The sequence below is a fragment of the Bombyx mori genome, chromosome 1 (assembly GCF_030269925.1).
Source record: "Bombyx mori chromosome 1, ASM3026992v2".
Lineage (NCBI taxonomy): Eukaryota > Metazoa > Arthropoda > Insecta > Lepidoptera > Bombycidae > Bombyx > Bombyx mori.
The window spans coordinates 1,828,920-1,843,109 of NC_085107.1; the positions used below are offsets into that span (position 1 = coordinate 1,828,920).

The 14,190-nt window shown below is 44.2% G+C and overlaps 1 protein-coding gene across 2 annotated transcripts in view; it reads right to left on the reverse strand.

Moving 5' to 3' along the window:
* Positions 1-14,190, reverse strand: part of LOC101741838 (ADP-ribosylation factor GTPase-activating protein 1) — a 48,291-nt gene that overhangs the window by 30,032 nt on the left and 4,069 nt on the right. For both annotated transcript variants that reach the window (XM_038011125.2, XM_062675472.1), the window contains exon 3: positions 9,447-9,560. In XM_038011125.2, coding sequence (XP_037867053.1) covers positions 9,447-9,560 — 114 coding nt within the window. The remainder of the gene's footprint in view (positions 1-9,446; positions 9,561-14,190) is intronic.

The window sequence follows — 14,190 nt, forward strand, 5'->3', positions numbered from 1 at the left end:
TTGTTCATTAAAATGTCTGCGTTAAGCAGTCGTGCGTTCCAATTTATATGATCGAAGTGTATGCAATATAATTGAGCCATCGATTTCATCTTCATCTTTTATTATACTCTCTATGGGAGTTTTTTTTTTATTGCTTTGATGGGTGGACGAGCTCACAGCCTACCTGGTATTAAGTGGTTACTGGAACCCATAGACATCTACCACGTAAATGCGCCACCCACCTTGAGATATAAGTTCTAAAGTCTCAGTATAGTTACTACGGCTCCCCTACCCTTCAAACCGAAACGCATTACTGCTTCACGGCAAAAATAGACAGGGTGGTGGTACCTACCGGCGCGGACTCACAAGAGGTCCTACCACCAGTAATTACGCAAATGATAATATAATTTTGCGGGTTTGATTTTTATTACACGATGATATTCCTTCACCGTGGAAGTCAATCGTAAACGTTTGTTGAGTACGTATTTCATTAGAAAAATTGGTACCCGCCTGCGGGATTCGAACACCGGTGCATCGCTCATCACGAATGCACCGGACGTCTTATCCTTAAGGCCACGACGATCTAACCTGCAGTCCATATAAAGGAATAAAAAAATTGCTTGTCAGTCTATAGAAGCAAAATATCACTCCGAAAATTTGAAGTCGTCGTTGAATTCGTATCTAGGAGCGCAACGGTGTTCGAATCCCGCAGGCAGGTAGGTCGGTACCAATTTTCTTCCTCCGGTCCGGTGGTGAGACGGTGCTCATTCCGATAGAGGCACCCGTCACGTGCGGACGTGCTCATCGTCCACTCGATCGCCCGGTCTTTGTTCGCCCGGCTTTTTTAGCCCGGCCATTGTTCGCGCGGCCTGTGTTTGTGGTACACCTGCCGACTAAGTGCTCTTTCTGGAAGTTTTTATTTGTTTTGTTTCCTTTTGTTGTTTCTGTGTTCGTGGTACATCTGCCGACAAAGTGGTTTCCTGCAAGTATTTATTTGTTTTGTTTCTTTTCGTAATTTCTGTTTTGTTGTGCTTTTTCTTTGTCCTGTAGTAATCGCGCCGCATTGCCACCTGTGTTCAATAGAACCGCTCAGGTCCGAGAAGTTGGGGCCTCGCCGCAAGGCGAGTGTTTTCAAGACCCGGGGCCGCCCCACCTGGGTACTCAGCGATCATGGACGCTGTATTCGCGGAATTCCTCCGACTTCGCCACCCACAGCTCGCCTCGGAGTTTTTGGCCTTCAAGGCCAATCACACTGCGAGCCCTCTCGAGGACTCCGCCGCGCTCGCTGCTCCTGCGTCGCCTGTACCTGCGTGCAGAGCTTCTGCATTGAGCACCGCAGCCTCTGTCGTGCCTGCCGCTCCCGTGTCGCCTATACTGGCGAGAAAAGCTGCTGCGTCGTCCGCCGTGACCATCGTTTCAGCTGAGCGATCATCCGCGGCCTCCGTCGCGCCCTCTAAAACACCTACACTTGCTCGTAGGTCGCCTGCACCCGCCTCCTCGTGCTCCGACTCTGACTCGGACATGGAGGTCGACCTCGCCCCCGCCTCATCGACGGATGGATTCACCCTGGTACAGAAGGGTAAGAAGCGTGCCGCGGAGTCTCGAGCTCCCGCGGCCGCTAAAATTAGCAAAGCCGTGAACGCGTCGCGCCCCCGCCCTCAGACTCCCGTTGCGCCCCCAGCCCGTGCCACTCCGTCGCCGCGTCCGGTGGCACAAAATAAAACCCAGACCCCTCCCCCGGTTATCCTTCAGGAGAAGGCAGCTTGGGATCGAGTTTGCCTGGCCCTTAAGGCCAAAAATATAAATTTCACGAATGCCCGTAACCTCGCGAACGGCATTCAAATTAAGGTTCAAACACCCGACGACCATAGGGCCCTCTCTTCTTACCTCCGTAAGGAGCGTATAAGTTTCCATACGTATACGCTCCAGGAGGAGCGCGAACTCCGCGTTGTAATACGCGGAATCCCTAAAGAGTTAGATGTAGAGCTCGTAAAAGCCGACCTGTTAGAACAAGGCCTACCAGTGAATTCTGTGCACCGTATGCACACCGGTCGCGGTAGGGAGCCATATAATATGGTTCTAGTCGCTCTCCAGCCTACCCCCGAGGGTAAGAAAATCTTTAACACACAGACCGTCTGTAGGCTCTCTGGTATCGCTGTCGAAGCCCCCCATAAAAAAGGCACTCCTAGCCAGTGCCATAACTGTCAATTGTACGGGCACTCTTCCCGTAACTGTCACGCGCGGCCCCGATGTGTTAAGTGTTTGGGCGATCACGCCACGGCCCTCTGCGCTCGCGACCAAAAAACCGCGACGGAACCGCCTAGCTGCGTCCTGTGTCGAACACAGGGTCACCCCGCGAATTACCGTGGTTGCCCCCGAGCCCCTAAAATAAACCGCCGCGTCGCCCGCCAAAACCGCCTCCGAGCTTCCGGCCCAGACATCAAAGCCTCGGCACCCTCTGCGTCGCAGGCTAAGCCAGCGTTCGTTCCGGCGGCGGTGCCCAGTGTCTCGGCCTGGGCAAAACCGCTGCCGTACACGAACACGGCTACAACTCCCTCCTCCGCGATTCGTCCCGCCCCCGCGACTCGTCCCTCTCCCGCGACTTGCCGTCCGACCGCGTCCGACAATCTCGCTTTAGCGATCGACTTCTTTCAGTCGATCAACTTTGAGCGCGTTAACGCTTTGGGCGACGCCATTCGCGCTGCCTCCACTGCACAACACTTTATCGCCGTTGTGCAGGAATACGCCGACGTATACGCGTCATTAAATACGTACGTCCTCCCCTCACTCCGCCGGTAATCAATGGCGTATATAAGTAGAATAAAGCCCCTATCCGTAACGATAGGATTTTTTAACGCTTACGGTCTCGCAAATCAACGTGATCAGGTTTCTGACTTTTTGCGTGACCACCAAATTGATATCTTTTTAGTGCAGGAGACCCTACTTAAGCCCGCGCGCCGTGACCCTAAAATCGCGAACTATAACATGGTCAGGAACGACAGGCTCTCTGCCCGTGGTGGTGGTACCGTCATTTACTATAGAAGAGCCCTGCATTGCGTCCCGCTCGATCCTCCCGCGCTCGCTAATATCGAAGCATCAGTGTGCCGAATCTCACTGACGGGACACGCGCCGATCGTTATCGCGTCCGTTTATCTTCCACCGGATAAGATCGTTCTAAGCAGTGATATCGAGGCGCTGCTCGGTATGGGGAGCTCTGTCATTCTGGCGGGCGACCTAAATTGTAAACACATCAGGTGGAACTCACACACCACAACCCCGAATGGCAGGCGGCTTGACGCGTTAGTCGATGATCTCGCCTTCGATATCGTCGCTCCGCTAACCCCGACTCACTACCCGCTAAATATCGCGCATCGCCCGGATATACTCGACATAGCGTTATTAAAAAACGTAACTCTGCGCTTACACTCGATCGAAGTAGTTTCAGAGTTAGATTCAGACCACCGTCCCGTCGTTATGAAGCTCGGTCGCGCTCCCGATTCCGTTCCCGTCACGAGGACTGTGGTGGATTGGCACACGCTGGCCATCAGCCTGGCTGAATCTGATCCACCATCGCTCCCGTTTAACCCGGACTCTATCCCGTCTCCTCAGGATACCGCTGAAGCCATAGACATCTTAACGTCACACATCACCTCGACATTAGATAGGTCATCGAAACAAGTTGTAGCGGAGGACTTCCTTCACCGCTTCAAATTGTCCGACGATATTAGGGAACTCCTTAGAGCTAAGAACGCCTCGATACGCGCCTACGACAGGTATCCTACCGCGGAAAATCGTATTCGAATGCGTGCCCTACAACGCGACGTAAAGTCTCGCATCGCCGAAGTCCGAGATGCCAGATGGTCTGATTTCTTAGAAGGACTCGCGCCCTCCCAAAGGTCTTACTACCGCTTAGCTCGTACTCTCAAATCGGATACGGTAGTAACTATGCCCCCCCTCGTAGGCCCCTCAGGCCGACTCGCGGCGTTCGATGATGACGAAAAAGCAGAGCTGCTGGCCGATACATTGCAAACCCAGTGCACGCCCAGCACTCAATCCGTGGACCCTGTTCATGTAGAATTAGTAGACAGTGAGGTAGAACGCAGAGCCTCCTTGCCACCCTCTGATGCGTTACCACCCGTCACCCCGATGGAAGTTAAAGACTTGATCAAAGACCTACGTCCTCGCAAGGCTCCCGGTTCCGACGGTATATCCAACCGCGTTATTAAACTTCTACCCGTCCAACTCATCGTGATGTTGGCATCTATTTTCAATGCCGCTATGGCGAACTGTATCTTTCCCGCGGTGTGGAAAGAAGCGGACGTTATCGGCATACATAAACCCGGTAAACCAAAAAATCATCCGACGAGTTACCGCCCGATTAGCCTCCTCATGTCTCTAGGCAAACTGTATGAGCGTCTGCTCTACAAACGCCTCAGAGACTTCGTCTCATCCAAGGGCATTCTTATCGATGAACAATTCGGATTCCGTACAAATCACTCATGCGTTCAACAGGTGCACCGCCTCACGGAGCACATTCTTGTGGGGCTTAATCGACCAAAACCGTTATACACGGGAGCTCTCTTCTTCGACGTCGCAAAAGCGTTCGACAAAGTCTGGCACAATGGTTTGATTTTCAAACTATTCAACATGGGCGTGCCGGATAGTCTCGTGCTCATCATACGGGACTTCTTGTCGAACCGCTCTTTTCGATATCGAGTCGAGGGAACCCGCTCCTCCCGACGACCTCTCACAGCTGGAGTCCCGCAAGGCTCTATCCTCTCACCCCTCCTATTTAGCTTATTCGTCAACGATATTCCCCGGTCGCCGCCGACCCATTTAGCTTTATTCGCCGACGACACGACTGTTTACTATTCTAGTAGAAATAAGTCCCTAATCGCGAAGAAGCTTCAGAGCGCAGCCCTAGCCCTAGGACAGTGGTTCCGAAAATGGCGCATAGACATCAACCCAGCGAAAAGTACTGCGGTGCTATTTCAGAGGGGAAGCTCCACACGGATTTCCTCCCGGATTAGGAGGAGGAATCTCACACCCCCGATTACTCTCTTTAGACAACCCATACCCTGGGCCAGGAAGGTCAAGTACCTGGGCGTTACCCTGGATGCATCGATGACATTCCGCCCGCATATAAAATCAGTCCGTGACCGTGCCGCGTTTATTCTCGGTAGACTCTACCCCATGATCTGTAAGCGGAGTAAAATGTCCCTTCGGAACAAGGTGACACTTTACAAAACTTGCATAAGGCCCGTCATGACTTACGCGAGTGTGGTGTTCGCTCACGCGGCCCGCACACACATAGACACCCTCCAATCCCTACAATCCCGCTTTTGCAGGTTAGCTGTCGGGGCTCCGTGGTTCGTGAGGAACGTTGACCTACACGACGACCTGGGCCTCGAATCAATTCGGAAATACATGAAGTCAGCGTCGGAACGATACTTCGATAAGGCTATGCGTCATGATAATCGCCTTATCGTTGCCGCCGCTGACTACTCCCCGAATCCTGATCATGCAGGAGCCAGTCACCGTCGACGCCCTAGACACGTCCTTACGGATCCATCAGATCCAATAACCTTTGCATTAGATGCCTTCAGCTCTAATACTAGGGGCAGGCTTACCCCTTGGCCACAGCCGAGAGCGGTGCGAATTGCGGTGCGTCGTGAGGCGCGGCAAGCGGGAGCGGCGAAAACAAATGGTAGACAACCTATGAAGTATGCCACAGCTACTGGCGGTGCGTTTTGCGGTGCGTTGCGAGGCGCGGTGAGAGGCGCGTGACATCTGGCGGCGACGAGCTGCGCCATGTGCGAGTGAAACAAATGTACTAGACAATATGGAGGCGGCCACAGTTCCGAGCGGCGCGCGCGGCGGTGTCGGTGGACGCATTGAGGCATCGCGCGACCGAAACAAATCATTTTGTTTTTACCGCGCGTTGAGCTAATAAAATATAATGGATGTGGAACAATTCATTAGTGAAATACTGAGTAGACCAGAAATATGGATGTTAAAACATCCACATCATAAATATAGGCATGTTATAAAAAAAATGTGGGACGAAATAAAACAACAATTTTCTAGTACTAATGGTTTCCTAGATACTCTTGGATAGGATTATTGAAATAAAATTTGAAATTTGAATTGATTTCGTATTCTAGATGCTTGAACCGTTGCTCGATTGTTCCGTCTTGATCTGCGTACGCTATTGTGAATATTGGAGTCTCCAAACTGGGAAACAAACTGCTGAAAATCTGCATCTCTGTCTCCATCACTTTCTTTTAAGGCACGAAACCTTTCGCGCGTGCTTTTTGTTTGCCTTTACATTTTTCGTAAAAATACGAAATTTATTAGTTAGAATACCAAACGCGTACTGAATTGTGACACTTGCCCGGGATAATATTCTGTCGAAAATTATTTGTTCCGCATTTAAACTACCCGGTGGATATATATGGGCGCATCAAATAATTTTTAAGAGGATAGGCTTTATCAACAATTAACACGTATGGTAAATTGAGATTTCAAGGTTGAATCTATTAATAATCTATTTATCGGGATAGTTCTTATATTACTAATAGAATACCTAATAAATAGGGTGAAATTCGCCAAGTCCTCTCTTTTTCTAACTGGGTGCCTATTCTTAATTGAATTAATTGAATAATATCTTCAGCTAAGAACGCACTTATTTCAAGGTAATATCGTGCCACTTTTGAAAGGGAAATTTGATAGGGCTTTCTAAATACGTGCACCTCTGACGCCGCCGCCGTCGCAACTAGTCTAGCTGTGGCATACCCCCGCAAGTCACACCGCCCGCCGCGCCTCGCAACGCACCGCAAAACGCACCGCCAGTAGCTGTGGCCAGGCCCTTAGGGACCCCGGTAACCGTACTCGTCGAACTCGACAAAGAGGTCGACGTGCAACCTAACCCATGCATCAGCCCGCTGAGTTTCTCGCCGGATCTTCTCAGCGGGTCGCGATTCCGATCCGGTAGTAGATTCATTCGCGAAACAATTGCTCTTGAGTTGTTAGGTCTCCTTCGGAGGCGCTCGGGCAGTTGTTAGCAAATCCCACCCCTCTTGGCTGAGCCTTTGCTCGCCCACCTGTCCTGGTGAAACTGGAAAGGCCTTCGGGCCACCAGTAAACTTTCAACCATAAAAAAAAAAAAAAAAAAAAAAAAGACGGTGCAAGGTGGCTCCTGTGCGCCGCCCGCGGTGTATCTCCCGACATGACGTCTTTCAGAATATTCCCGGAGATGAAATCCCATCGTATCATCAGGACAGGTACCGGCGAAGGCGGACTTTCGGCGACCACTGCGGTACCGTAGGTTTGGTGTAGCCGGTGTGGTGGAGCTCGATGGAGTTTAGTCGGTACTTGGTTTTGCGGGGCGAGCGCGCCTTTTTCAACGCGTAGTCTCGTACGAGGATTTAGGGGAGGTGGAGAACCTTGCCCCTCCTCGTCTCCCTCTTCCCTCTTCAAAAAGTTACCAATGTGCCTAATGAAATACGTACTTAACAAACGTTCACGATTGACTTCCACGGTGAAGGAATAACGTCGTGTAATGAAAATCAAACCCACAAATGTTTTAATTTGCGTAATAGCTGGTGGTAGGACATCTTATAGTTATAGTATATAGTTATAGTATAGTATCTTATAGTTCTTAAAAAATTCCTTAATATAAAATTTTATACTGGTGGCAGGGCCTCTTGTGAGTCCGCACGGGTAGGTACCACCGCCGTGCCTATTTCTGCTGTGAAGCATTAATGGTTTTCGGTTTGAAGGGTGGGGCAGCCGTTATACTATAAAAACTGATGCCTCAAGGTGGGTGGCGCCATTTTGGTTGACAATCTTTATATGCGTTTACCACTTAAATCCGGGTGGGCCGTGTGCTCGTCTACCCATTTAATCAATTGAAAATTGTTTATTTCATATTGAAATCAGCTATTATCATAATACGTGTAATAAAAGTACAGTGTACTTGTTACATTTACTCTTAGAAGCTAATGTAAGTAATTTTTAATAATTCTCTTTAAGAATAATGTGATTCAGAATGAAATACGTCTCGATTACTTCTTTCAAAGCAAACGCTCTTAATGTAAATGATATTACTATAAATATTGTAATAAGTTTCCACGAAAATTTATATCGTTTTTATAAAGCTCAAACATCAAGGTTTTATTTCTCGTCTATTAACAAACATGAGACACGAAGAGGCTTTCAATATTCTTTATCTAGTGATAACATACCAAGCCATGAGGTAGTTGAGGCAAAATGTGTTGTGTGATGACTACGGCAGAAATAGATTAGGAATAGAAACAGAGACACTGGGCAGTAAAAACTTTGATTATACCCGTTCACTACGATATGAGTATCATCAAGACAAATTATTATTTGAGTACAAAGTAGGCAACAACATAGTTGTGCTTCTCAGATTGTCATTGTCAATAGGCGACGCGGAGTACTTCTCACCAATTGGACATTAAGCAGTTCTACCATCAATGGCAATAAACAGGTAGGTACCACCACCCTGCCTATTTCTGCCGTGAAGCAGTAATGCGTTTCGGCTCGAAGGGTGGGCCACCCGTTGTAACTATACTTGAGGCCTTAGAACTTATATCTCAAGGTGGGTGGCGCATTTACGTTGTAGATGTTTATGGGCTCCAGTAACCACTTAACACCAGGTGGGCTGTGAGCTCGTCCAACCGTATAAGCAATAAATAAAAAATACTATGCTGGGTTTTAAACTTGTTTCTGTAATAAGGCTAACGCCTGGTTAACTGACTATTGGAATTTATAAATGTTTCTTAAATTAGTAATTTTATTTCTGCATGTGGTATAAGTTCAAGATGTCTAAAGCGAATGAAAAACTGTCCGGCTCTCACACGGTAATTTACGATTGTTTCGAAGCTTAATTGCTAATAAATAGCTAATAGCTAGCTCGAGGCACTGCTACCATTAGCATGTCAACAAACGATGTACTTTGTATTCATTAAAACGTCATTCACGTCCTTGTTATCAATACCCCGATACGAAAACCAATAAGTGCTAAAATCACACCGGACCTATATCATTCAAATGTCCCATTTCTGCGGTAAAACTATCAAGGGTCGTCACCTCTCATTCGCCCGTGCGTCATATTCGTCCGCGCAGTGAATAGTGGCATTGATGCTGGAGTCCAAAGTCGACTTAATCTGATCAGACCTGCGCATGGGACTACGCCCCCTAGGCCTTGTTTCTTTCCACTTGGCCGGTGATTAGAAGTTTTTCGAGATCGTCACGCTTTTTCCTCGCAATGTGACCGTAAAAACTCTAAAATCCTACGTAGGCAAATGGTGGAGTCTTGTGGAGACGTACTGTTCTTCCAGGATTGATGCGTTTCTCTCATGCGCCCTCCAGGGAATCTGCAGCATTTTTCTCCAGCACCACATCTCTCATTAGCAAAGTGAAAAATCAGTAAAATGACTTACCTTTTGGCGGTACATCGCAGCGGCCTTGGTATTGTACTTCTGTGGTATAGTCATCCCAGAACTGATGTCCGGTTGACTCTCGAAGAACTCGCGGGCCTTCGCGTTGCCTCCGACCTGGAGCAAGGCAGAATTGACCGAACTCAATACGCCGATCGTTTTACTATTATAAAATCTATATATCTACCAGAAGAATAATGTGGAATCTACTTTTGTAAAGATCACTTATATACGTATTGATGTATACATTTTTACTATTTCTTTTTAATCCGTTTCTTGAGTAAAATTTTGAGGTTAACTATTTAAATATCATTATATCCGTTCCAAAATAGTTGCGTAGATTTTTACAATACATCGGCACATACAAGACCACTTCATTTTTAATTTTTACTGGTACTTACCATCCAGATTTACTATTAAATTTAACTTTTAAACTTAAACACTTCTATCGTCAGATTTTTCGGCATCAGACGCGTACAATCCGAATTAATTAAACGAAACGAAAAAATACATTACGAAATGTAGTTTTAATTGTATAGACCAGTGAACGAGCTCACGGCTCAACTAGTATTAAACGGTTACTGTCAGGGCCCTGAAACTGCAATACTTTAAGACAAACATTTTTTTCTGTATGGAAATTAGCGACACCTTGTAGTGGATGCCCCTAAGCTTATATGTTGTTAAAGTTAAGGCATTTAATTATTGCACAGTTAAACGCAGAAAAAAAGTCATACAGGTCTTTATTTGCTATAGACAAATTCATTAAATTTTATCAATTTGTGGTTTCTATAAAATTTACAAAATCCTTCATTAAAAATAAAATATAGGATAGGAAATATGTTACTGCCATCTGCAGGAGCAATGAGAAACTAATTGAAAGGAAGCCATCTAGTGGCCGACGCCGGTAAACATTTTTGTTATGTGCTTGAGTTGCTTATCTATAACTAATTTATGTGTATTATCTATGGTTACTGAAACCAATAGACATAACTACCTTGAGAATGAACGTTTGTATTAATTGTATAATAATTACGCATATTTATTGCAGCTTTGATTTAGATTACACGATGTTATTCCTCCATCGTGGACGCCATTCGTGATCATGTTTTTTTTTCTTCATAGGTATTTTCCTTAGTCATCGTTACCTGTCTGTGGTATTAGAATACCAGCAAAGTCACATCTCTCGATACGAGTACACCAGAGGTCTGATCCCTTAGACCACGACTGTTAATACAATGGGTCTGTATTTTTGCACTACTAAAAATCATTTGCATATGTTCACAGCGACTCACTGGGTAGCTCCATTTACAGACTTTTGAACAATCTACATATCGACTTAGTAGTAAGTAGTATTTTCTGAACAATTGAAAACTCAGTAACATATGATAATACTTAAATTGTCCAAGTTACAAGCCTACGAATCCTCCTGATCTTAACGTTTTTTGGGTCAAAACGAAGATGCCTACAAAGACAAGATCAATAACGTTCGGATTAAAATTAAAAACTTTTCACAGTTAAGTCTTTTTAAACGAAATACGGGTTTTATAGATTTTTTTTGTTTTGACCCTTCAAATTAATAATCCGATGTTGAAACGATTCCAATTAAACAGACAAATTCGGGATCGCCCCACGTAACTGCATACAACGTCGAGTATTTTCCAATAATTGGTGATCTCTGACTTCGAGTAGTATTCAATTCTCCCGGGGCTTACTTCAAACAGCAGTATTACGTGTCGTCCAATTTGAAATACGCAATTGAAATTCGGAATCGAAATACGAAAAGCGTTCGAAACAACAAACAACAATTATAGCATTATTTATTCACCTGTTCGATATTGTGAGTCGTAAACCTTTATACACCTTATTAATTATTGAGTAGATTAGCACTGAGCCATTACGCCGGGGAGGGTTTTAAATAATTTCGAACATAGCATAATTTATGATTTGATGTCTGAAGGTTACCTAAACCTATAAATAAAATATTAGCTTCTGACGGATTCTTTGATAATATGTACAGCTTTCGTGTCAGGTATAAATAAACCAAAAATATAGAACTTAAAAATATATTAGAAATTCCAACTTTACAATAATGTGACCGTAGTTAAACTTCGTTGTATTTATATTTGATCAAGACATTGTCCGAAGGTAACAGCCCGTACATTATGGAATAAATTGATTAAACCACCTACAATTCTGTAGCAGAAGAAAATGGGTTAGTTAAGAGACCGTATTACTGATTGACCTACGAAGCAATAGGGTATCAGCTAAACTAACCTAACCGCGTGCCGCTAAGATACTTTGAGACACTATTAGATATATTGTAGGACTTGTACCAGTTAATTTAATTTTATCACGTAATTTTATTGATAAATGGTTATGTACGAGGGCAGCAAAAGTGCATGGATTGTAGGGTATCTAAACCATTTTGACCTTTTTAACTAATGCAATCTGTTATTAACTAACTAATTGCTTGTAGTATTGATTAAATTGAGACTAAATTGTATTTTTATACTTTTTTAAGTATTAGGTACTTCTGTTGATGAATGTGATGTTGGCAACTTTTTGCTAACATTTTCGAACGTGTTTCCTCTAAATTGGTTTGTTTTTTTTAGCTCTCCTATCCTAACCTCGAGAGGTTTACTAGGTTCGCCGAGCGTGTAGGCTAGCTCACCGTGCTCATCCTAGGTAAAACTAGCCCTAGCAAGAGCAGTGCTTCGCAGAATCTACCACTGGGTCGGAATCACGATCCACTGAGAAGATCCGGCGAGAAACTCAGTGGCCACTGCTTTGGAGTACTTAGAACAAAGGTCATTTGCTATTGATTTTAAGATCGTAAATTTTATAGTTTTGATAGAGTATTACTTACATAGCCACATGATTATGGAACTTATCGTATCCATAGAATCCTGCAGCTGAACTCTCATTCTAATGTATGGCAACGACATGAAGATGTTTGTTTAAAAATTATTATTTAAAAGCCAGCAAGTATTGCTCACTTTTCAAATTTCTGACATTCCGGACAATGTATTAGAATCTTAGGAAAAGAAAGAAAAAAACAACGTAAGTCGTCCCCTTAAATGTTTTGGAACGCATATGTATCGCAAAGCAGCTTATGCAGAGCGTCGTCGTCGTCCCATTTACTCTAATGCTGCTTTGAGCCGACTTGAGCACATAAAGATTTTTTTTGCAAAAGAAAGCACCGCCATAACGCCATAGCCAAAAAAAAGAAACAAACGGAAGCTCGCAATAGCAACAAACGCAAAATATTATGATTTAAAAAAAACACAAATATTGGGCTCACCTATTAATTAGAAAATTAAAATCTTTTTTAAACAGTAGGTTTGGCTGTGGCATTTTCACACCAATAGCCATCTTTTTATTTCAAAAAAATTTAAATACTAACCTACGCTATTACGATTTAATTATTTTACTACAGATAAATTATTTATTTTAACAAAGATTTTACACAGCACAGCATGTTAATTTTAATTGTGAATATTCTCTGTGTATCCTCAATTATTTTTTAAAGTTGCAAGACAAGGTCAAGCAATGTTCTTTGACAGTCAAATTATTTTTTCATCTTATTTTTCCATCATTTATTATAGAACAAAACAATATCTATTATCAAGGAAATTCTTGGAGCGTTATTTTTTTACTAAAGTATTACTTTCAGTGTGGCAACTTGGTAGGCAGCTATGCCTCTTTCATTGAGAAGTTGGTCACTTCTAAGGCCAATCCAAACCAATTCCACCAACACTAAGACAGTAAAAAAGATTATAAATTAGCTGAGCCTGAAGAACCATTCTACGCTATGCAAAAAGTATTATCGCAAGTGCAGTTTGCTGAGCGCTTTGCATACCGCGCTTTCGGTATGCGGTCATAATTTCAAATATTACGCAAGCGGGTCGCCCGTTCAATCCACTACTCTAATTTTACTACTGGTACAATGTTATTATTGGTGGCAGGACCTCTTGTGAGTCCGCACCGGTAGGTACCACCACCCTGCCTATTTCAACCGTGAAGCAATAATGCGTTTCGGTTTGAAGGGTGGGGTAGCCGTTGTAACTATACTGAGACCTTAGAACTTATATCTCAAGGTGGATGGCGCGTTGACGTTGTCTATGGGCTCCAGCAACCACTTAACACCAGGTGGGCTGTGAGCTCGTCCACCCATCTAAACAATAAGGAGATATTTACAAATTAAAAACTGCTCTGAAAGTTTTAGTTGAACTGTTTTTTTGTTAGATGAACGAGTTTTGTAGCAAGTTGGTTACAAAGATAAAAATCCCTACGATTACAAGTTACATGCTGAAATGGTGAGATTTGACAGACATAACAAAGAATCAATAAAGGCGAGATCTGAACGATTCCCGACTTCCTCTACTCTACTAGAGGTAAAAAACCGAAATATTAGACACTCTTGATATATTATCGATTTATAGTGTAGGTTCACTTTCTGGAGATTGAAAAATATATTGTTTGGCTTCTACGCCAGGCGATTTGGTTGTTAGATAAAAGTTAACAATTAAAGTAGCGAATTATTTATTAGACACTAGCGACCCGCCCTGGCTTCGCTTCGGAAACTCTAATTTATTATTGATTTCTCAACTATTTTATGGATGTTATTATACATGTAAACCTTCCTCTTAAATCACGCTATCTATTAAAAAAAACCGCATCAAAATCCGTTGCGTAGTTTTAAAGATTTAAGCATACATAGGGACACACAGATATAGGGACAGAGACA